Source organism: Triturus cristatus, chromosome 5_2 (assembly GCF_964204655.1).
Source record: "Triturus cristatus chromosome 5_2, aTriCri1.1, whole genome shotgun sequence".
Taxonomy (NCBI): domain Eukaryota; kingdom Metazoa; phylum Chordata; class Amphibia; order Caudata; family Salamandridae; genus Triturus; species Triturus cristatus.
Window position 1 is genome coordinate 479,800,035 of NC_140588.1, and position 24,814 is coordinate 479,824,848.

The 24,814-nt window shown below is 45.2% G+C and overlaps 1 protein-coding gene across 6 annotated transcripts in view; it reads left to right on the top strand.

The window, feature by feature from the left end:
* ELMO1 (engulfment and cell motility 1) overlaps positions 1 to 24,814 on the top strand; it is a 1,282,006-nt gene that overhangs the window by 1,232,022 nt on the left and 25,170 nt on the right. For all 6 annotated transcript variants that reach the window (XM_085607465.1, XM_085607469.1, XM_085607468.1 and 3 more), the window contains one exon: positions 9,040 to 9,122. In XM_085607465.1, the coding sequence (XP_085463591.1) occupies positions 9,040 to 9,122 (83 nt within the window). The remainder of the gene's footprint in view (positions 1 to 9,039; positions 9,123 to 24,814) is intronic.

A 24,814-nucleotide genomic window follows, 5' to 3' on the forward strand; every position in this document is an offset into this window, starting at 1 on the left:
GTTTCTTGTTCAAGGTATGTGTGAACTTCAAATTCCTATCCTGGTCATTTAACCAAGTGACAAAGACATGTGCTGTAATCACATCGCCTTTCCATACTACAAAGACATCGTTGATATAGCGTTTCCCCATGGAAATGTGTGCGGCAGGGGTCACTGTCAAGTAAGATGTGTTTCATTTCTAGGTTACAACCCTGCCACACTTAGGGCAAAGGTCTTCCCCAAAGTAGTTCCATGGGTTTGGAAGAATAGTGTACCCTTGAATTCAAAAAACGTTTTTGTTAGGGTCAGTCTTTCACATTCCATTCCATGGGGATAGTGTGGCTGCTGTCTTCCCCTTTTCAGAATTTCTCTTATTACTTCTAGTGTGTTATTTTGAAGAAGGCTTGTATATAACTCTTGACATCTAGACTCATTAGTAGGTTATCATGTTCACTGAATTTTAGATATTCTATTTGTACTAACAGATCTTTTGTGTCTTTGATGTATGTTTGTGGCTTTTATAGTGCTGGTTTGAGAAAGTAGTCACAAAATTGAGACAAAGCCTCCAACAGTGAGCCAATCCCTGATACTATAGTTTGTCCGGGCAGAGGGTCCTGTCTTTTGTGAATATTTGGAATGGTGTAGATATATGGGGTTCTCAGGTTGGTGTTTTTCACAAAATCTCCCTCATGTTTAATGAACTACTCTTCACATTCAGCCTTTTTAATCATTGAGGCAATTTCTACCCTCAGTGCTGGAGTAGGATCACATTCCAGGATCATGTAATTCTGTCTTATAAGTTAAAGACTGTGTCACTTATTTCTCTTTTGAGCTATGACCATACCAAGGAAAGTGTCCTAAGTATGTTCTGTATTTTTGCATTCATGCTTCCTTAAAATGTTATGAATGCATCAAAATATGTTGAAAAGTTCAACCACTCCACGCAGGGATTTAAAACACAGCAAAAACTTGATCTTGAAGAAAACCGATTGACCCCTTATCGGCAGTTATTCAGCTGAAACATGTCGACCTTTTGATGCTGATGACATCTCACTGTTTTTAATCTTGCCCGAGACCTTACTCATTAAATCAAAGTTTTAGGATCTTTGAGGCAATTGTAACTCACTCACAATCTCTTACCTTTTACAGTCTAAATGCTCCGCTTACAAACCGTAGAGCTCACTCACTCTCATTAGGTGATGTGGGTCTAATGATGAAGCAGGTCACAGATGGAACCTGTGGGAGAGGAGCCAACAAATATATCCAAGAAATGTGGCAACAGCACTAATTTACCTGGGTGGCGACTGCACACTCACGAGATATTTGTCACGAATATAACCGAGTGCAAGACAGGACTGAAGAGAGTTTGGTCAATCCTCCTTTGTGTATATTCTGGCATTAGAATCCCCCACACTCCCCAGCTATGCATACTTAGATGCACCTCCACATTTTTTGTCTTAAAGGCCATAACCGTCTGCTTTGTTTCTCATCATTATATAATGTTCACTCTCTTTCATTCTTTTTGTTCCTGCCTATCTTCTGTCCCCATTTCTGGATCCGTTTTTGGCTTGCTGTTGTACTGCACCACCGTCCCCTGTGTCTGTGCCATATCTTCCCTTCCAGTGATGGAAATGGAAAAATGTGCTTTGAAAATTGAATGTGGCATTAAGGAGGGGTGGAATCATAAGGGTAGCATCATAAAGAGTAGAGCCAATCATAGCCTATGCCTTATTTTTACTACTGCAGCTGTTCTGGTTTACTTAATTAATCAAAACAGATTGACTTTTAAGAAAGCAATCGAGGTTAAACAGTACTTATGCTTTGTTTGTTCTGTATCTTTTAAATCATGTGGCTGGTAACTTTTGTCTTTGCATTCCATATATTGGAACATCAGAAAACCTCGAACTCTTGATATGCACATCTGCCCTGCTCATTAACGTTAATTATAGGATTAATGTCACTGTGCTTTTGTGTGGAAGAATTCAGGAAGAACATACTCGGACTGTTCTCTGTGAATAACCACAGACACATCTGGGAATATTAGCACAAGCGTATGACCAATCTGCTGATGTGATTGGTCATCGCTTATCACGCCATGCCTTTGGATAGGTTTGCATGTGGATGCTTTTGTCACTGAAATTAAGAGTCTGTGCTCCAAACAGCTGTGCAAACGTATGTCTCCAAGAGTAATGCTGTGATCTTCCTTGCTAGATGTAATTTAAGTGCCAAGTTCAAATAATTAGACCTTAAATGTACCCACTAATACAGTTACTGTGATTTGCTCCCTTACCCTTGCTCTTGGCAGGGACTTCAATGATTTGCAGTAGGCTCACAACTGTATAAGCATTAAAAAAGGCATAATCTAACTCACTGCAGAGCACCCCATTTCTGGCCCTAATATTTTCAATGTTGAGGTTGGTACTGCCTTTTTTTCGAAAGGTCCCACACTGATGCTTATAGTTAGTGCTGTGCATTGTTTCACTAGGTTACAGGTTGCCACACATAAGTGCTGGACTTTGTCGAATGCGCTCACCAAAATGTCCCCAGGGGTGGCACATTATCCATGCTGGGCTGTAGCATGCACTCCACAACTAAGCTGTCGCTAGGTATCCCGCTGTATCACAACCGGGCTGGACTCTGCCACTCGCTCTTTTGGTACACACACAGCCACACATCTTTGGTGCTGGAATCTGCCATGCATTCCATCTCTAGATCGCACATTGTCATACATCTTCAGTGCTGGGTTCTTCCAAGCACCACACCACTAGGCCCGCACTGTCACTCATAATTAGTGCTGTACATTCTTTTACTAGGTCCCACCCTGCCGTGCATCACCACTCTGGACTTTGCTAAAAGCACTTCATTACTCAGTCTTCAGTAGCTACCACACTGTTACTCATCATGCATACTTTGCTCTTCTGTGAACACCATCTCTAAGCTAATACTAGGTCCCACACTGTTCAACATCATCAGTGCTGGCCTGTGGAATGTCCTCCATCACAAGGTTCCACACTGTCACATATCAGTACTGGGCTTTTCAGCACTCTGCATTGTTAGTCCATCAGTACGTCCCTGTTGGACTTGGCCCTTTTTACAGGGTCATCCCTGAACTTTTTGCCTTCCTCCTATATTTTTTCTGACCTGTGGTTGGCTGTTTTTTTTTTTTTTTTTAAAAACAATTTTTATTAAAACAACGAACAAAAGTACACCTGTCGTCATTACATGGTAGATCTGTGCGGTACAATGTGTTGTCATATCATTCAATTTCTGACATTGATTGCTATTGTCATACAGGTACATCCAAGCCCAGTTTTCCGCCACCCGCCACCTCCCTCCTCCTCCCTGACCCTCCCTCCGGTCGAGTCCCACGTGACAATACTGCCCTGAGTTTAGTCGCTTAGCTCGGACTCCGAGTTCGGTACAGGGGGTCCGCATAAGTTGCCTCTGTATGTGTTCCATTTTCCCCATATTCTCTGCCATCTCCGGGGGCAACCTCTGTTGACACACACCACCCTCTCCGCCATCATGGCACTATCTAGGTCACGGCACCATCTCATATGGGAGGGGGCGGACTGCGCCCCCCAGTATTGCGCAAGTGTCCTCTTTGCTAACGCTAGTCCGAGGGCCACCCAGGTTTGGTCAGCTGTGTTAAGGTCAGTGTCGTCCCAGACATTCAGTAAACACATCCGGGGTTCCGGCGGGACATCCCGACCGGTAACCCGTGAGATCGTGGCCATGACCTCCCCCCAGTACAAGGTAATGTCAGGGCATTCCCATAACGTGTGAAAGAAGGTGCCTAGTTGTCCACATCCCCGCAGACAGATCGGGGTAGGTGCCCTCCCCATTTTATGGAGCATGTCTCTAGTGTAATATATCCGGTGCAGTATTTTAAGCTGCACCAGCTTTACTTTGGAGGGGATAGCCACCTCCCGGGGAGATGCCAACGCTTCAAACCATTCGAGTTCGTCCATGGGCCCCACTGCCGCCTCCCATTTCTTTTTAAGGATCTCCGTGGGGTCTTTTTGATGATTCACTAGTTTACGGTAGGTCAATGTAATAGCTTTCTTGGTGAGGTGGTCTGCGAGCAGCCTATCCTCTAGCGGGGAGGACTCGGGTAGGACGGTCCCCTTGGGTATAGCTAGCTGTAGGGCATGCCGTATTTGTAAACATTTAAAGTGCTCAGTCTGGTTCAACTGATACTCTAATTGGAGCTTCTCAAACGGCACCACCCCCCCTTTTTTCCAGAGGTCACCGACCTTGGAGATGCCTATCAGGTCCCACCCCTCAAATTCTTTACGTAGGTGTCCCATACCTATCTTCGGGGAGAGCCAGAGCGGCGTCTGCTGCGTAATCACCCCTTCCCATCCCAACCTGCGCTGTGCTGTACGCCACACCTGTACCGTGTGTGCTGTGGCTCCTTGTAGCTTCTTCGGTTGTTGGCTGTTTTATGACTCTGGGCACTTTACCACTGCTGACCAGTGCTAAAGTGCATATGCTCTCCCTATTGTAAATTGATGTATGAATTAGTGATTCCATGATTGGCTGATTTGGTTTACTTGTCAGACCCTAGTACAGTGCACCAGGAGTGCCCAGGGCTTGTAAATCCAAATGCTGCTGGTGGGCTTGCAGCGCTGGTTGTGCTACCCACAGAAGCAGTCTTGTAAAGTATGTCTCAGGTCTGTCATTGCAGAGCCTGCGTGCAGTCTGGTACAGTCATGCACCCACCTGCCAGTCCCTAAACCTTCCCATTTCTTCATATCAGACACCCCTTGGGTAGGCCCAAGGGCAGGGTGCATTGTAAGTATAAGGTAGGACATGCCCTGGTGTGTGTGGCATGTCCTAATAGTGAATTACAGACCTTTTCGTTTTTCACTATTGCAAGGCTACCTGTTCTCCATAGGCCAGAATGGACAGTTTAGATTATTACATCCTATAATCTTAACTGACTCAGGGAACATGGCAGAAATTCAAATTTAGTATGCCTGAACTCAGAATGATAAAATACATCTTTTAGTGAAGTTGGTTTTAACATTCTGTGTTTAGAAATTAGGTATTTTCTTGCTTAACTGTCCAAGCCTGCCTCTGCTAGGTTGTGTATTGCTTGTCTGGAGTTTGAGTGACGGGGCTGGGGAATTCCAGGTGACAGGGTGAGGTAGCCCAGTGGTGAATAGAGAGATCTGCATCTAGATGGGAGGGAGGAGTTGCACCTGGGACCTGAACAAAACTGTGCCCTCCCTCCACAATGCTGGCTCCACCTCCTGTGGTGTGTCTGATGTCTTTGCTCTGCTCTCTGAAAGGAAAGGAGGAGTCATGTAAACAGAGTGCTCCAGCACTGACCAGAACCTATTTGGACTAGGCAAAGGCCAACAGAGGACAAAGGATTTTGGGGTATAAGTAGTGGGACCCTGATCCCAAGAATTTACATCACTTTTGGAACAAGAAGAAACCATTACCGAGGAGCCGAACCTGAAGAAACTGAGGAGAGACTATCCCTAAGCTGAAGTGCTGCTTGGGGGATTGGCCTGCAGTGGTTTGCCTGACTGCCAAAAGAAGGAGAAGAGACTTTGTGTGCTTATTTCAACTTGTAAGGATCTCCAAGGGCTTGAGAGAAGAGATTGCCTCCTGCTGAAGTCTCAGGGACAACAGACTTCAACCACCAGACCCCCAAGAGTTCTTTAGAAGTGCCTGCCGCTGTTTTGGGCCTTTTGAGGGACTGCGTGTTGCAAGGAGCTGGAAGCGCGACTCAAGAGGAAGAAGCATGTCGCCGTCGCTGCTGCTGCCGTCGCATCTTGGATGTTGCCGCTGTCGTATTGCACCGCATCGAGAGAAGCGTCTCGCAACGCCGAAGAAGCGTGTCGCCTTTGCAGCCGCTGGGGCTGTCGCATCGCACCGCATCACGAGAAGTGTCTCACATCAGAGAAGAAGCGTGTTGCCGTCGCTGCTGCTGTTGCATCTTGGATGTCGCCGCTGTAGCTGTCGTATTGCACCGCATCAAGAAAAGCGCCTCGCATTCACGGAGAAGCGTGCCGGCGTCGGAGCTGCTGTCGTCGCATCACGGAACAAGGGTGTCGCTGCTGCAGCTGACGCATCGAGCCGAGATCTCTCGCAACATCGGAGAAGCGTGCCGCATCAGGAAGATCTTCACGTCTTTATTTCTTTGCACCAAACTTTCATCGCATCAACATCGTTGCAACACTTTCGTTGCCCTGCGCGTCGCATCGAAAGGTACATTGACTTAGTGTTGCATTTAAGAACTAAAGAGAACTAAACTAAATACTACCATTTTAAAGTAACAGTATTGTGGATTTTTGTTGTTTATAGTCTTGTGGTAAATCTATATAAAGAATACTTATTTTTGATATAAAACTTGTGTGGTGTCCCTCTGTAGTTTTGTCACTTGATTACTGTATGTGTTCACAAATGCTTTACACACTGCCTCTGAGAGAAGCCTGTCTGCTCGTGCCAAGCTACCAAGGGGGTGAGCAGGGGTTATTTTAGGAGTGTACCACTTTACCCTGACTAGAGGCAAGGGTCCCTATTTGTCGCAAGTGCATACCTGTGCCGGTTGTCCCTCTTCAGTTTTGCTGAGGACACAGACCTAGCGCCATGTTTATTAGCGCTCTAGTTTTTGTATCCTGCATCTGCTATTTAAACTCTGCAGATGCAAGCGCGCTCACTTATGAGAGATTGAGGCTTTGAAATTCCGTGTTACCGTTGCTAATTGCTGTCAGTTACTTTGCCTGTATTTTCTGTCCACTTACCCACATTTAAAATCTTGAAGGGAACCGACTGTCCCTTACACTGCATTTTGCACATTGCACCCTCTTTCTTTTAAATATTTGGCTTAAAATAATCGTTTTTAAAATAAAGGAACAAATATCTGCTGCTACTGACATTTTATTTGTCTTTTACTGTGCTTAGTTGGGCTCTGTTCTTTAGGCTGTTCTGCGCTGGTTGTCCCTCTTCAGTTTTGCTGAGGACACAGACCCAGCGCCCTTTTTGTTAGCGCTCTAGTTTTTGTAGCCGGCATCTGCTATTTAAACTCTGCAGATGCAAGCGCGCGCGTGCAGCGGGCATGCCGCTGGCGCGCCGGAGGTGCGCCAGAGGCGGGCCCGGCCGCGCCCGGCCGGGGCCAGGGGCCAGGCCCCTTAGTCTTTTGAAGCTCTACTCGACTGTAGAATTAATGGCACTTGAGACAGGGAGTCACACCCTAGAAAGGCACATTTTAAAGAGATTACATCGGGAAAATCTTCTACGGGAAAACAAGGCTGACATTTTGTTGGCCTCTATGCGCCCGGGCCACGACATTGTAGTCTCGAATAAATCACCGGGACTAAAAATAATACTCCTCAACACCCGTTCACTCCAGAAACATCATCTGGAAGTTTTTTCCTTCCTCCAGGAGCGTGATATAGATGTACTCGCCCTCACGGAGACCTGTCTACATAACTCCTCCATTCCCGATATAATTGCGGCACTGCCTGAGAACTTTGATGCTCTCTAGCATAATAGGACAGGGGATTTAAGAGGAGGAGGGGTGGCCCACCTCTTCAAAAAACACCTAACGGTAACTAAGATGCTGGCCGAGAATATCGAGGGCGCAGACTTACTGGGAATTAAGGTTACTTTTAAAAACTCGTGTGTTCTATTAATGGTAACCTACCGCCCCCCACAGACTTCCCCTAAGTTTATTGACCTTTTCTTGGAAGTCGTTTCAGACTTATGCTCTAGGTATAAACGTTGTCTACTGGTAGGTGATTTCAATTTCCAGTGGGATAAGTCACAAAAAGGGCCCGCTGCCAGCCAGCTAGAAGCGGTATTACAATCATTTAATCTTGTTCAATTAGTTGATAAACCTACCCATATTAAAGGCCATATTTTAGATCTCGTCTGGACCTCACAGCCACTGACAGTTTTAACCAGTATTAGCCCCTGTGCCTGGTCGGGCCATTCAATAGTTAGCTGTTGGGTTCCGATCGAGAGCCCATTCCTCCAGCATCCGCCGGTATGGAAGTGGATACGAGACTGGAAAAAAATTGAGACAGCGCAGTTAATGGCACTCCTCACCTGTTCCACTTCTAACACCACTGGCGGTAGCTTAGATCGAGTCTATGATCTCTTTAAGGCCACCTTCTGTAAGGCCTTTGACCAATTGGCGCCAGAGCGGAAGATCAAAGTAAGAGACAGAGGCCAGGGGGCGCTTTGGTTCAATGAAGCGCTTAGAGTGAGTAAGCAGAATCTTCATCAGGCTGAGAAACGATGGCGAAAAAACTATGATCCTTTTCAACTTGTCTCATATAAAAAGCTATTGACCTCATACAAACAAGCGATCCTCGTAAGGAAGGCGGAGTTTTATGAGAATAGGATTTCAGAGGCTCTTAACAAACAGAAGGAAACGTTTAGAATCCTGAGAGAGCTGAGCCAAAAAATGACACATATATCCCAAGACGCCCCCAGTGATTGTAACGCTTACCAATCGCACTATCCACTTCCACCGCTGCGCACTATGATGCACACTGTCCTTGTTGAGCATGCCGTCACTAGGTACCACTCTGTCCATCAATATTACTAATGGACTGCAGTGCCTCTGAGCCCTGACTACCTCTCTAATCACAGACCAGCTAATTCATCTAGATATCCTCACTGTTAAAAGGGAAGCAGCTTTGATTCATTGTGTTCTATAGTAAAAACATATTGTATAAATATTGCACCAACTCTCTGCTTAACAGATGCACGTTTGCAGTATGCAGACAAAGGTATTGTATGAGAAGTCCTCTAATCACTGTGTTCTTCCAGTTAAAGCATCCAAACGACATATGTTTTTACACAGATGTGGTGATGACAGTGGTACCCATTTCCACAATAGGACACGCTAGTGGAATGTTTTGAGTGACCAACGCCCTTCCATTGTAACCACCTTCATTGAGATTAGAGGGGTTTTCTTCTCATGGGTTCTCGTGCAGGGGAGTAGAGGTGGAGGATTCAGTATTTGTTATTCATCTTTTGCTTGATACAAAACTCTAACTGGACCATTCATACTCTTTCTGTTCTTGAATGCAGTGCCTGTGGCAGACATAAAAGCAGTTGTGACGGGTAAGGACTGCCCTCACATGAAGGAGAAAGGGGCCCTTAAACAAAATAAGGTAAGAGATTGACCACAGTGCAAAGAGTTAACTTTTTTACTAGGAGCATATACCACATAACATATCATTTAGATTACTTTGGAGCAGTTCACAAAGGTGTGATGAAGTGTAGCATTGTGGGATAAAGTTAGGACAGGGGAGTGGTTAACTTTTGTATTGTGACCCTCATTCTGTGTTGAGTTTTGTTAAAGGCAAGTGTGAATTGATTGATTTACAGATATTACCGGAACCACATGTAGTTGGGTTCAGATCTCGTGTTTGCACTTAGAGCATTCAAGAGCCCTTGTAGACCCATTGATTTTTCGTCATGTTTCTTCCTCTTAAATGATCATTGGGTAATCCAGTGGGTGGGCTTGGAGTGGAGGGCCTTAATTGGGCCATATTGAAGTGTCAGTTGCGGTAAGTAGGTGGGGCTTTTGCCCAGTATGCTCTGTGAACGGCTCTTAAGACCTGTAATTTGATCCGTGTATCAACAGGAAACTGTTGGAGTTCTTAGATTTCGGGTCTGATGTGGTCCTCCATATGAATGTTAAGCCAAGTTCTGCCTGCTTGATTCTGAAGTCTTTGCAGTCTGGCAATGAGTTTTTGGGGATGCAAGCGGTGTTTTCTTTTCGGGAGGATGGTGTGGAGGATGTTACAGTAAACCAGACATAACAGGTTGTGTTCTGTAGTAAGATCGACTCTGTGGTCTGTGCAGAATGGTGTAGGATATTCAAAGTCGACAACCTGGGTCCTTGTGGAAAACGGGTAATTGTGTATAAATGGTGTTGGCCAGTGTGTGTGTGTGTGTGTGTGTGTGTGTGTGTGTGTGTGTGTGTGTGTGTATATGTATGTATATATATATATATATATATATATATATATATATATATATATATATATATATATATATATATTAAATGGGAGGGCACCTGGGGCAAGTCCCACATGCAACAAATGGAGAAACCAAGAAAGCACCAAACTGCCATCCCGAGCTGTCTCTGGGCAAAAAGTGAAATAGACTAATTTATTTAAACCAGTGCAATATTATTTCAGATCGACTTGTTTGACACTGTGCTGATTGATAATAGCAAACCCAAGGATTGTCATCATTATATACATTAATGACAGAATTGGTTGATTCTACAGTAGCACCACCAGCTGTGATGCTACCACCTGAACACAAAGGTATCTGTGGTGAGGGTTCATGTTCTTTATGCGAGTTAACTGAGATTGGATGTTAGATTATTTTTAAGAAAGTGAACCTCTGCACTTTTCTAGAACACAGATTTACCCTATATTGGATGATAATGGCAATCGCCAAACAAACTGGTGTTTCTGCCAGTCCCTTCGTATTAAAATAACTAGTTTTGGTTGCTATGTGACTGAGAGCAGGCAGTACACAGTTTCATTTCACAATTTTCCCAGCCATTGAGGGTTCATCCTCGATCTCTAGGAAATAAATGTCCTGCTCATTGACCTGGCCCCCGACATTTGTGCATCACTTTCGCTCTTACTGAACTCAGTCACCATGCCATATCCCAGCAGTAAATCCCCCCATGTACTTTCCAATGCCTACTTACCTTGATAAAGGCATCAATTTTGGTGAAAGTTCAGGAACTGAATTTGTCTGCAATCGGATGATGCTATTCTTGTAGTCTGTCTTTATGCATACCTGCTGTAGGAATCCAGACTAGTTTTTTTGAACAAATATGAAGCACACTGTCCAACTGTAGCAATTTCTATATTTAAACAATCCGAAATTAAATGTGATTAATTGCAACTAATGACCGTAGAGAGGTATTGTATTAAGAGTTGTATGATGTTACAAGGCATGCTTTTACCACGCATGCCTTTACCACGCATTTGTTTTACAACACATACATTAACTAAGCATCTGCCCTTATCACGCAGGCAAGCATAAATAAGACAAAAATGTTTTTTTTTAAAGATGCGCTTGTTTTTTTATTCCCCCTGGGTGGGCCAGGCCCCAGGGGAAATTAATAAATATATGTGGGGTGTGCTCATGGCTCCCCTCAAGTTGATAAGAAGGGTGCTGTACAGTCACCCACAGGCCGATTCTGGCCTTGACGTTCCCATCTCCGGGGCCCGGCCTTATCACAAAGTGGGAGTGGGGCACACAGCTCCTCCCTTCCCGGGCTGATTTTGGCTCCAGGGACTCCATCTCCCGGGGCCTGGCTAATGTAAAAAAAAAAATGGGACGGGTCACGCAGGTCCCCTCCCCGGGCTCATTTTGGCCCCGGGTACCTCATCCCCTGTAGCCTGGCTGCAATTTCAAAAGGAAGGGGTCCCACACAGCCCTACTCCCAGGGCCATTAATGGCCCTGGAGACCTCATTCTCCCAAATCCGGCTCCTGCTATGTCCTGGGGTGCCCAACCCCGGGACAAAGTGGTTTCTTTGCCTGAACTGGCACGGCTCAAAAACCTCTTTGCTCTCGTTTGGCAGGAACAACTTCAAAATTCCCACCAAGCGAGAGCAAACAAAGTCCGCTCCCAGCTGGTATGACTGCTAATTACCCCACATATTACGTCACTCATGATATCTTCAATGGCATCATTGATGATATCACTGCAATATTTGTTGTAAAATAATTGATGAGAAATCTGTGCATGGCAGTTGCGCAAGTTATCGTTACCATGGGGCACCAGTTTATAGTTACTTGAGATAGCTGTAATTGCTGAATTTCCATGGTTCGGTGAGTGTCAAAGTTGAACCTAACTATGACATCCGTGTAACCTTTGGTTTTTTTAGTGAATATACTCCTAGAAATGTCTTTTAAATTGTTTTAAACCTCCAAAAATACCCTTTTGTACCCTATACCCTTAACACCCCTAAACCCTAAAAATACCCTTACCACCCTATGCCCCTACCCACCTCTACAATATCTCTACCACCTTATACTCTTGTCCACCCCTAAACCCCCTTTCAACCCAAAAGTCTTACCCAGCCCTAAACCCTAAAAACACCCTTGCCACCCAATATCCTTACCTAAACCCTAAAAACACCCTTTCCATCCAATATCCTTACCTAAACACTAAAAACATACTTGCAACTCAATACTCTTACCCACCCCTGAACCCTAAAAATCCCCTTTGCACCCAATACCCTTACCAACCCCTAAACCCTAAAAACACCCTTACAACGCAATACCCTTACCCACTCCTAAACCCTAAAAATACCTTTACAACCCAATAACCAATACCCTTACCCACCCTAAAAATACCCTTTCCACTCAATACCCCTCCCTAAAACCAATACATGTGTGTGTGTGTGTGTGTACACGTATATATATGTATATGTGTGTGTGTGTGTGTGTATATATATGTGTGTGTGTGTGTGTGTATATATATATATATATATATATATATATATATATATATATATATATATATATATATATATATAATTTTACCTACTGGCGGTTGCCAGTAGGTAGTTATAGTTCTGTCCAAGTTTCCAAAGGAAAAGCATTTTTTGATTTGCTTATAACTTTGGCGTCGTTTGACGAATCCTTGCGAAATTTCCCCCAAAAAATATTTTTTCATATCAGCTCCTATCTTGATAGTTTGGGGGTGATTCGTCAACGGGGAGCTGAGGAAAAAAGGGGGGTCCCAAAACGTGTTTTCTCCATGCAATTTCCATAGGAAACTTTAGACAAGGCTACAGGTCAAACTGCTGAACAGAATTACGCCAAATTTGGCAGAGAGAAAGGTCTTGGTCCAGAAAGCATGCTTTCTTAAAATAGTGTAAATCCATTCAGTAGTCTTTGAGAAATATCAAAATTTACAGATATCGATATTTGAGAATTCTGTCATCTGATTGACTGAGGCGTTACGAGCACGAGCTTTCGGCTCATTGGCTGTGAACGGTTGAAACTAGGAAGTGTTGGCAGCAATTTTGTGACTCAGTTGAAAGGAGTAGGGGGAAAAAAGAGAAAAATTGTATAAGAGGGTATAGTAGGAACACTGTGAACTTAGTTTAAGCAGTCTGTACGGTGCAGTGGCAGGTAGGTACACAACATAGGCCGTGGAAATCACGTCCGCAAAACAACGGTGCGTGGTATTGCTGCAAGGTTGCTTTGTCTCTGGAAATCCCGTTGGGAAAACAATGCGCCGTATTGCGGCAAGCAGTGTGTAGGGTGCACACACAGGTAGTCAGTCAGTCAGAAAACTTTATTTCGGCTTTAGCCATAAAAGTGCATAAAAGACATAATATTATTAAAAAATTAATACAACAATAATCTAATAACTGTCATTCAACATTTCATGGTATAAAAACAAATAATAAAATGCAGATAGTAAGATCAAGTTAACCTTGGTGAGGTAGCAGTTTCCTTCTAATTAGCCACATTGAAAAAAGAAATTTTGCGATTACAGTAGCATATAGGGAAGAGGTGTCATACTTTAACAACCTGTGGAGTTCCATACAATGTCTAGCCCCAATATTCTTGGCCAATTGGATAATCCATTTTCTGCGCGGAAAAATATATGCCGGACAGAAAAAAAGAACATGTGCTTCAGTTTCTTCCAGGGTACCACAACCAGGGCAAGATTGCCGGGCTGAGCCCGACCACTTATTTGTTCTTGAAAAAAGCGGGAGGGAGCCATGCCTGAACTGAAGGTATAACTTTTTGGCCAAGACAGGTTGTATCAGGTCTATTACGGGCTCAAATTTATAACTAATTTTGGCCTCTAAGAATGCAGAGGTCAAGTTAGCTATGGTAGCACTACAAATAAGGTGGGTCAAATTTCTTTCCTCCAGGATTTTAGCCAGGGATCGCTTTGGAAGAGAAGAGCATGCATGCTCAGGCGAATGCCAGAGATCTTCTCTCCCTATCTCCCTGAGTGATTTCTTTATATGAGCTAGCCAGGGAATGGCGCCAGCCATTGGAATTAACAAAATGGACTTCAGTTCCTCCTGAAAATTTACCAACTCAGGGGTACTCCACAGGCGGCGCCAATACATTACTGGTCTGGAAGCAACCATATCCGTAATCGGTCGGAGGCCTAAATCCATCCTAAGTGGCTGCATAGGAGTGCTCGTTGGGAGTGCAAGGATATTTCTAAAAAATTTGTTTTCTGACTTAAGTAAGATCGGGGAGGGGGTATGGCCCCATAGTTCTGCTCCGTAGGCTACAACGCCCCGAGCCTGAGTTTTGTAAATCTCAACAAGTGGGCTGATCAGTTTGAGGTGGCTGTTTTTTAACATCTTTGTAATTCCCCCGGTTATTTGGACAAGTTTCAAATTTACTTTAGAGATCTGAGTTCCCCAGGTCATTTTGTTATTAAGGGTCAGTCCCAAATAATCAAATGTGGTGACTCGTTCTAGGGGCTGGCCGTCCAGTTTGGGTGTAGGGTGGTTAGTAGTGTCTGCATGAAACACCATATATTTGGTTTTGCTTACATTGATGGCTAAGTTCCTTTTCCTACAAAAGGATGCAAAACCATCCAGAACTCTTCCCATCCCCATGGGAGTTCTGGAGAGAAGCAAGGTGTCATCAGCAAACATTAGTGTAGGGATTTTCCTTCCCGCCAACTTGGGGGCATCAATATCGCTTAAGCTCAGAATTTCCTCAACGAGCCCATTTAGAAATAAGGCAAAAAGAGTTGGCGCGAGGACACACCCCTGTCTCACCCCCTTTTCTACCCCAAATGGGAATGTGAGTTCACCCTTTAATCCAAACCTAACCCTAGCAAAGGTGTCTTTGTGGAGTCGCTCTAATAAGTCACAAAGATATAGGGGTACACCCATCTCCTTTAATAGCTCCCAAAGCTGTCTGCGGTCCACCATATCGAAGGCAGACTTTAAATCAACAAACGTGAGGTAAAGGCTGCCCCCTTCGAGGATGATGGTTTTCCAGTGGATCAATTGCAGCCTAAACAATTGATCCACAGTTGACATCTTAGCTCTGAATCCCACCTGTAGGGGAGTTAAAATGTTGGAGTCCTCCATCCATGTCTGAAGTCTCCCTAGAAGGATGCGGGCAAAAATCTTCTGTGCTACATCGATGAGGCTAATAGGCCTGTAATTAGCCGGATCGAGTGGGGAGCCTTTTTTATGAATTGGTATTATCTCGGCTCCAACCCATGTAGTTGGTAATGGCATTCCTCCTAGGATTGCGTTGTAGAGACCATGAAGGTATGGTACCCAAATATCAGGCTCGCTTTTAAAAAGATCTCCAGGGATTTTGTCTAGGCCGGGGGCTTTATTGGGAAGTATTTTACTAAGAGCCACTCTAATCTCGCTGAATGTACACATATCGGGCTGCCCCGAAAAAGTACGGGTGCTGACATAGGGGCTAGTGGAATGGTTGTTTTCAGTGGGATCATTGAGGGCGTATAGATTTTTAAAATATATACGCCAAGTTTCTTCCCCAAGATTGGGTTGAAACGCTTGAGTAGGGGCAGATGATCCTGTCTTCACCAAATTCCAGAAGGATTTGAAATCCCTATTCTTCAATGCAGAATAGATCTCCTCCCATCTAGTGATTTCCCACTCTTGCTTCGCATCATACAAGATTTTCTTAAAGGAGGCCCTTGCTTCCTTGATATCCAGCAAATTACCATTCTTGAGGGTTATCAAGAGCAATGTCTTTGCTTCCCTACATGTTTTATTAAACCAGGTTGGTTTCCCCCTGGTTAGCGCCGAGTTGGTCTTAATAACTCGGCTAAAGTGGGTCCCAAGGATGGCACAGAGTTCGATGTGGGTGGATCCAATTAGTTCTAAATTTACATTACCCTCAGATATAGTCGATTCTCCCATTACTTTCACTAGGAGAGGATAGATCTCTGAGTACATTACACCGAGATCACTTTCGGATTGAACGATCTTCTCCCATCTAATTCTTCGTGCCCCATCGAAAGTAGTTAGCGGTAAAACAATGGGTGAGACATTAGTAGTAGTGGGGGGAGTATTAAAACCCTCCATGCATAAAACTACGGGGTTGTGGTCGCTTTCGTAACGTTTAATGACCTCGAAATTCGAGGTCCTGGACCACAGGCCCGTACTAACCATGATGTAATCAATAATGGAGGATTGTCCGTTTCTTTCGAAAGTTGGTTTGCCTGGACTATCTAGAGGGAACCTGCCATTACAGGCTCGTACTGAGAATGCGAGTGTAATTTGTGTGAGTTGGAGGACCAGAGGCGTCCAAGCCTTAGTGGGATAAATATTAGGTGGAGGTATGTCCCATGCTTGATCCTCCTCCTGTGCTACTGGCACAGTTAAGCCATTCAGTGGCTCGTAGTGGCAATTAAAATCTCCACCAATAATAAAGTTTTCAGGGTTAGAAATCGTATTCAGGAGGGCCTCTAAGCTGGCCAGAGTGGGAGACAGTTGACCATAGCTCACTGGGCGAGAGTATACACTTATCAAGTTCATCTTACCCCTATCCTGAGTGGTTATATCTAACCACATAATGTCTGGGGATTCAGTACGTTTTTTTTTTATGGCATATCCCAAGTGTGTTCGAACCCAAATGAGCAGCCCTCCCGACGGTCTACCCTTCTTTTGTTTTACTGCGGGTTCCCAAAAAGTAGCAAACCCTGGACGATGAGAAGGGGTCAATGCCCAAGTCTCCTGAAGTAAGCAGATGTCATGTCTATCAATGAACTCCCCCCAATCGGGGAGTTCAAGCAAGCGTAACAAACCGGCCACATTCCAGGAAAGAATATTCAACCCGGCAGTCTGACTGATGGAGAAAGTGCCGGGGAGAGTCGTGCGAGGGATTGAGGTTGAAGTCAGGGGGATAACTGAACTAGCACTGTTATTACCTCTAGATCTAGAGGAGTCAGTGGGAGGCGGTAGAATGGGGTTGTTAGTAACGGAGGTAGGGGAACACAACGCTGTTGAGGTGTGAGGGGTTGGATCCATTTGGCACCCCATTGGTCGATTTATTTGCCCTACAGCAAGTTGACCGTCCTTGTGGTCTGTCGAGGTCAAGATAGATATAGTACCTTGACCCTCAGCCTTTCCCAAATTGGAGCCAGATTTCCCTAGGCTTTGTTGGACCAATGGTGGCAAGAAAGGTCTAAGGGTTTTTCCCCCCAAGCATAGGGCATAATCATCAACCAGGGGTTCCCTACTCACATAACCCTTGGGGACCGGGGAATATGGGGGAATAACCAAACTCTGGGTGGAGTCCCTTATAGGCAGAACAGCAGGCCCATGAGGGAAACTAAGCTTCAGTCAGTCTACACAATCCAAAGTACTGAACCTATTGTGGCAGGGAATATTATATTGGAGCTTATGAGTCTCAGCACCATGAATTTCAGTCTGACCAAACCCCCATCTCTGTCTGCCTAGTTGGGCAATGGCTATATCCCTCCCATGGGTGTGTGAACCTGGGGGATAGAAGTGGGAGAGGGGGAGGGTGTGAATTCCATTGGCGGTGTCTGCCCAACCCCCCTTGTGCACGTGTTGTGGGACCCTTGGATCTTTGAACGTTACAACTACGCAGTCTCCCCTGATGTTCTTCGGGCCCTGACCCACCCATGGGACTCTTCGAACCATTAGGATTTCTCCATTCAGAGTGGAAGGCAATGGTCTATATTTGTTCATCCAGTGTATTACCTTAAACTTCAACGATAGGTAGGGTTCAGTTCTATCCTTCGGAAGTTCGGGTACACCTGATAGAACAGCCACATATGGGCTGCAATCAGGAGGAAGATCAAGTCCCAAAGGGGGCTTAGTATTGAAGAGAATGTCCGGTCTGAGATTAGTCAAGGAGGGGGTAGGAAGCTGAGGTGGGGGATCTACCGAGCTTCCCACTATGGTGGGAGCAGTAGGGGGGGATAAGGGGGCGGGAGGGAAAGGTCTGCCATTCTCACTAGGGTCTAATTCCCTGACGGTCTCAGCTGAAATACTCTGACTAATGTTCGCTGTAGGCCTTTTATTCAAGGTATTAGAAGGCAGTGTATCTGATTTTTGTCTAGCTGGTATCGCTGTTGAGTGTATTGCAGGAACGGTAACTGATTGGATCCTTTCAGCTATCAGGGCTAGCTTTGATTCAACTGCAGAAAGGCGTCTAACCAGAGGGGACAATCTTCCATCAATAACGTCAGCCAATTTATCCCAAAAATTACTAGGAAGGAGCACACCCATAGTTCCCTCACTAATTGTTGAAGGGGTTGAACAAACAAGAGAGTCCTGAGTCAAGGTATTCTTTGGGTCTATACTACGGGTAAGGGCGTTGGGGGCAGGGTTGGGAGCTTGGATTCTTTGGTTTTTTTTTGAAGGATGAGTCATTGAAGCACCCCCTCGTTTCTTAGCTTTTACAACTGGGGGAATTGACCCAGTGGCTTTGCTTCTGACAGATCGGTCAGCCATAGACCTTGTTTTGGGGCAGTTAGCAATAGGTAAAGAAGCATGATTGCCATCATGGGTCGACCCAGTGAGAGAGGATTCGGCTAAAGTTGCGTCGGCAGGGGTCGATCGGTCCCCTGTCAATGTTTCAACCGAATGGCCGCTTAATGATGGATGCTCAGAATTGTTCGGGGGGGGAGAGGGGGCAAGCGCAATATGACCCAGTGAAGATCTTTTCCCTAATAAAGGGTCAAGGGATAGCCTTCTTTCGGTGGCGGCAATCTCGTAAGCCAAAACATTGCTTGCTCGAGTTATGAAATTATCCAAGGTCCCCACAACATTGCTTCCCTTGTTACCCACCCGTAAAAAACCAGTTGCCATGGTATATGCCTTGCTAGGGATGGCGACCAGGGGGGAGGGCCAACCCAGCCTCAAACAGTCTCGAACGGCCTCAAACGGCCCTGTCTTTGCCCAGTCTTAGCCCGGGCTGCGTCCCGCGCTGCGGGAGTTGGATGTGGTTATTAAGCCTCAGGAGGGCGGGGGGCGGGGCAGCAGGGAGAGCGGACCGGAAGCTCGTTGACGGTCTAGCAGGGACTTCTGGGCAATGAAGTCCCCGCACGCTCGCAGCCCTGCTGCAGCCACATGCCAGATGCCGGATTCCCTCCTCCGGACACCTCCCAGTCGTAGATTGTGCTCCGCTCCTCAAATCGGGCGAAGGGGCACCCGCGAAGCGGGTGCGCCGAGTAGTGATTGTGCGTCGAGTGGGAGACAGGTAAGCTCCTCCGTTTGGATCCCTTGTGCAGAACCAACAAAGTGTCCCGCTTAAATCGCGGCAAAGAGGAGTTTTTTAAGCCTCAGGAGGGCGGGGGGCGGGGCAGCAGGGAGAGCGGACCGGAAGCTCGTTGACGGTCTAGCAGGGACTTCTGGGCAATGAAGTCCCCGCACGCTCGCAGCCCTGCTGCAGCCACACGCCAGATGCCGGATTCCCTCCTCCGGACACCTCCCAGTCGTAGATTGTGCTCCGCTCCTCAAATCGGGCGAAGGGGCACCCGCGAAGCGGGTGCGCCGAGTAGTGATTGTGCGTCGAGTGGGAGACAGGTAAGCTCCTCCGTTTGGATCCCTTGTGCAGAACCAACAAAGTGTCCCGCTTAAATCGCGGCAAAGAGGAGTTTTTTAAGCCTCAGGAGGGCGGGGGGCGGGGCAGCAGGGAGAGCGGACCGGAAGCTCGTTGACGGTCTAGCAGGGACTTCTGGGCAATGAAGTCCCCGCACGCTCGCAGCCCTGCTGCAGCCACACGCCAGATGCCGGATTCCCTCCTCCGGACACCTCCCAGTCGTAGATTGTGCTCCGCTCCTCAAATCGGGCGAAGGGGCACCCGCGAAGCGGGTGCGCCGAGTAGTGATTGTGCGTCGAGTGGGAGACAGGTAAGCTCCTCCGTTTGGATCCCTTGTGCAGAACCAACAAAGTGTCCCGCTTAAATCGCGGCAAAGAGGAGTTTTTTAAGCCTCAGGAGGGCGGGGGGCGGGGCAGCAGGGAGAGCGGACCGGAAGCTCGTTGACGGTCTAGCAGGGACTTCTGGGCAATGAAGTCCCCGCACGCTCGCAGCCCTGCTGCAGCCACACGCCAGATGCCGGATTCCCTCCTCCGGACACCTCCCAGTCGTAGATTGTGCTCCGCTCCTCAAATCGGGCGAAGGGGCACCCGCGAAGCGGGTGCGCCGAGTAGTGATTGTGCGTCGAGTGGGAGACAGGTAAGCTCCTCCGTTTGGATCCCTTGTGCAGAACCAACAAAGTGTCCCGCTTAAATCGCGGCAAAGAGGAGTTTTTTAAGCCTCAGGAGGGCGGGGGGCGGGGCAGCAGGGAGAGCGGACCGGAAGCTCGTTGACGGTCTAGCAGGGACTTCTGGGCAATGAAGTCCCCGCACGCTCGCAGCCCTGCTGCAGCCACACGCCAGATGCCGGATTCCCTCCTCCGGACACCTCCCAGTCGTAGATTGTGCTCCGCTCCTCAAATCGGGCGAAGGGGCACCCGCGAAGCGGGTGCGCCGAGTAGTGATTGTGCGTCGAGTGGGAGACAGGTAAGCTCCTCCGTTTGGATCCCTTGTGCAGAACCAACAAAGTGTCCCGCTTAAATCGCGGCAAAGAGGAGTTTTTTAAGCCTCAGGAGGGCGGGGGGCGGGGCAGCAGGGAGAGCGGACCGGAAGCTCGTTGACGGTCTAGCAGGGACTTCTGGGCAATGAAGTCCCCGCACGCTCGCAGCCCTGCTGCAGCCACACGCCAGATGCCGGATTCCCTCCTCCGGACACCTCCCAGTCGTAGATTGTGCTCCGCTCCTCAAATCGGGCGAAGGGGCACCCGCGAAGCGGGTGCGCCGAGTAGTGATTGTGCGTCGAGTGGGAGACAGGTAAGCTCCTCCGTTTGGATCCCTTGTGCAGAACCAACAAAGTGTCCCGCCACACAGGTAGTGTGAATGTTGCGTAGGCCGTTGAAATCACGTCTACAAAACAACGACGATGCGCGGTATTGAGGCAATGTTCAGTAGGCTTGTGGAAATCATATTGGAAAAACAACAATGCGGCGTATTGCAGCCTTCCTTTAATATAATGTGCAGTAATGTTTACTTATAATGCGGTGTTCATTTTTATCACGGATAGTGTCACTTTGTTATAGGAAATTTAATATTATGTGGGAGGGCGTGTTCTGTCCCTGTGCGCGGAACAAAATTAACATTTAATTGGCTGAGGTGTTCCAACAGCGAGCTTAATGTTCATTGGCTGCGAACCATTGAAAGTAGAAGTGTTGCTAGCCATTCCCTCCCCCTCCGTGGACTAGCAGGGACATCTGATTGGCTTACGGGTTCCAAGCAGGGCCTTCCCAAGCTTAATGTTCATTGGCTGTAAACCATTGCAAGTAAAAGTGTTGTCAGCAATTCCGTCCCCCTCTGCAGAGTATCAGGGACATCTGATTGGGTACACTGTTCCAAGCAGGACCTTCCCAAGCTTAATGTTCATTGGCTGTGAAGCATTAAAAGTAGAAGTGTTGGCAGCCATTCCCTCCCCCTCTGCGGAACACCATGGACATTTTATTGGCTAAAGGGTTCCGAGTACAAGTTTGCTCCTTATTGGCTGGGAACGGTTCACTGTTGTCAATCATTTTGTGATGCACTTCAAAGGAGTACGGGGAAAAAAGTAGTAGAGGGGAGGGTAGGAACACTATTAACTCTGTACAGTGGTCACAAGGTGGTGGACAGGGACTGTGAAGGTAAAAATAGTTTTTTATATATTTTAAGGTCCATTTATATTATTTGCGTGGGGCCTGCAAATCACGGCGGGAACTTAACAGTGTTTGTTGCGGTCTTCTTTTTATTAAGTTCGCGGGTGGGATACTTCCCAGGAGCACTATTTACTTACAATGTGGTGTTTACTTTTCTGACAGGGAGGTGTGGTTGTGCTGCAAAAATGTCAGTCTAGGTTTGAAACAGTTTTTATTAAGCAATTACAAATGTACTTTCTTAGGAAAGTGAAGCAGTATATATCAGCGGGGTGACAAATAAAAACGCAATTCATAAAATATCCCTTAAGCGTGGCCACACCCTCCCTTTTTTTTGTTGCCTATAGTTTGTAAAAGTGTTGCCCATATTCTTGTTAATATAAAAGGGCATCAATTACTTTTAGATAAAGTAGAAAAGAAGTGCTACAAGAAACACTCCCGCACTACATCATCTCAGGTCACAACAACAATAACAAGTAAAAAACACTTAAATACAAATGACGTCATATTACATAGAAATGTACGCTTTATCAAAATATTAAATGAAGCGCTATGTATACAATTTTTTTTAGCAACTACTATTTTATAAAACATTAGCAGTGTTACAAACTGTGAGGTACTAAGTTATCAACGGAAATAACTGTAGTATATGTTGTTAATTTCTCGCACAGATACATCTCCAACCCCTTTGAACTACTATAAAGTCACAGTATTAAAATATACAGGGTGTGTTTATAGTATTCCACAGGAGAACAAGAATAAGGACCACAACAAAAAAATCAAAATTTTTACAATTTCTATTCTGTAGAAATCGGGAAAGTTCTGTCGTAGTGCTTGGAGGTCGCTCAGTGCTACACTGATGGATCACGTACTCCTTTAAGAATATATAGGATAGTAGTATATTATACACTACTATTCCTATATATTCTGTAGGGAGAAGGAGAATATTTTCCAGTGGTGAATAGGTTCAAAGTTTATTTTCTCCGGGACATCGAAATCTTTCGTGTACGCGCCGACGAGTGATAAACTCCACTGAGGCCAGTATGAATGTGAATATTACAATATACATATTCACACTATATGACCTCAGGGGGGAAACAGAGTAAAAACCAGAAGCTGCTGACATTACATATAAATCTTTAGTCTTCGCGCCCACTGGTCACCAACACCTCTGAGGTCAACTATAGTGTCAATATTGTAATATACAAAGTCACACTATATGAGCTGAAAGGGGCCAGAAAAGGAACAGTGTTTCCTCAATTCTGTCTGTTTCTGAATACAAGCTGCTGACGTTACATATAAATGGCAAAAACAATCAATAACCCTTTTTTTAAAATACAAATATTTAAATAATCACAAATAGCTACGTATTATAAATATCTGCTATGCCATAATCAAACAACTTACAACTCCGTAATATGTTTTGTTGTCGCAAAAGAAGAATCCAACACTAGAAAAGGGAACCTGCATCACATAATGAACACGCGTAAATAACTCGCAAAAACAAAACTAATCGATCAACGGGTGCGGTTTATATACTTTTTGGTTATTGAGTAGTCTATGGAAGGAACATGCGGCTCCGCCCATTTAGATGTCACGTTTTACAGTTGACACGTGCTCACGTTTTCACTGTTTAACTTGTGCATGTGTTGGGAAAATTTACAAAATGTGAAGCTGTAAAAGTTTTGATTTCGATCCTCACATGTATAAGCTCCTTAATATGTACATACGTTGGAGAGCTTAAAAACTGTTACCCGGCAAACCATGTCATTTCCTTTCTCGTGACTAAAAACATCTATGAATTGCCGTAATTCAGTGATGTCATCAGTGATGTCACTGAGCATGTCATCAGTGATGTAATATGTGACGTCATCAGCAGTGCATTGCGGGGGCGCAAGTTATACTTAGCTCAACTAACTGTAATGGGCGAATTTCTCTGGTTTTATATGAATGAAATGTGCAGCTAACTAGAACATCCCTGAAACCTATGGTTTTTTCAGTGAATATATATATATACACACACACACACACACACACATATATACATACACACGCATATATCGCATATATAGAAATACACACACATACACACACATATATGTGTGTGTGTGTGTGTGTGTATATATATATATATATATATATATATATATATATTCACTGAAAAAAGCTAAACTCAGAGGGATGTTATAGTTAGCCTCAAGTTTTATCCCCACAAAACCATAGAAATTCAGCAGTTATGGTTATACTTATTTTAAGAAACTAAAACTCGTGGCCTAAAGTTACTTAATGACACAAGCTATAGTTTCTTCAGACAAGTATAGCTATAAGTATAACTATAGCTGCTGAATTTCAATGGTTTTGTGTGAGTAAAGGGTAAACCTAACTGTAACGTCCCTGTGACCTTTGTTTTCTTTCTGTGAATTCGTATGTTTTTTTTTTTTAAATGTACAGTAATATATAATTGGATCCGTGGGTACCCAAAGATCTGCGTTCCTGTATTTACAAATTTGATTAATAAATCAAAAACTACATAACAGATTTACGCAAAATTGCACAAAACACTCTTTCTGGAATAAGAGCTAGCTTCTCTGCCAAATTTGGTGTAAATCCATTCAGCGATTCAGCCTGTAGCTGTGTCTAAAAATTGCAAAATCCCCATAAAATCTGCATGGGGAAAAATTGTTTTGGGACCCCTTTTTTCTCGGCCCCCGCTTGACAAATCACCATGAAACTTTCCATGCAAAACTAGGCAAAGTAGGCCACTTCTTGGGAATAAACTAGTAAAAATACGTCAAACTGCGCCAAAGATATTAGCAAAAAAGAAAAATGCTTTGTCTATGGGAAAAGTTGGTCCTAACTATAACTAATTACTGGCTATCAGCAGTTGGTTATATATTGATCTATTAATCTCTCTCTCTCTCTCTTTAATATATATATAATATATTTTTCATTTTTTTATTTTTTTTACCTTAACAAGTCTTACCATTTGTGGTAAAGGTAATCATCTGGTCAAAGCACTGCATGTTAATTGCCACATTGTAAAGTCGGTTTACCATATTAAGACCACTCAAAACTTTCAGGTCAATTACATAGGTTTACAAGCCCTTCTTCAGGAGTATC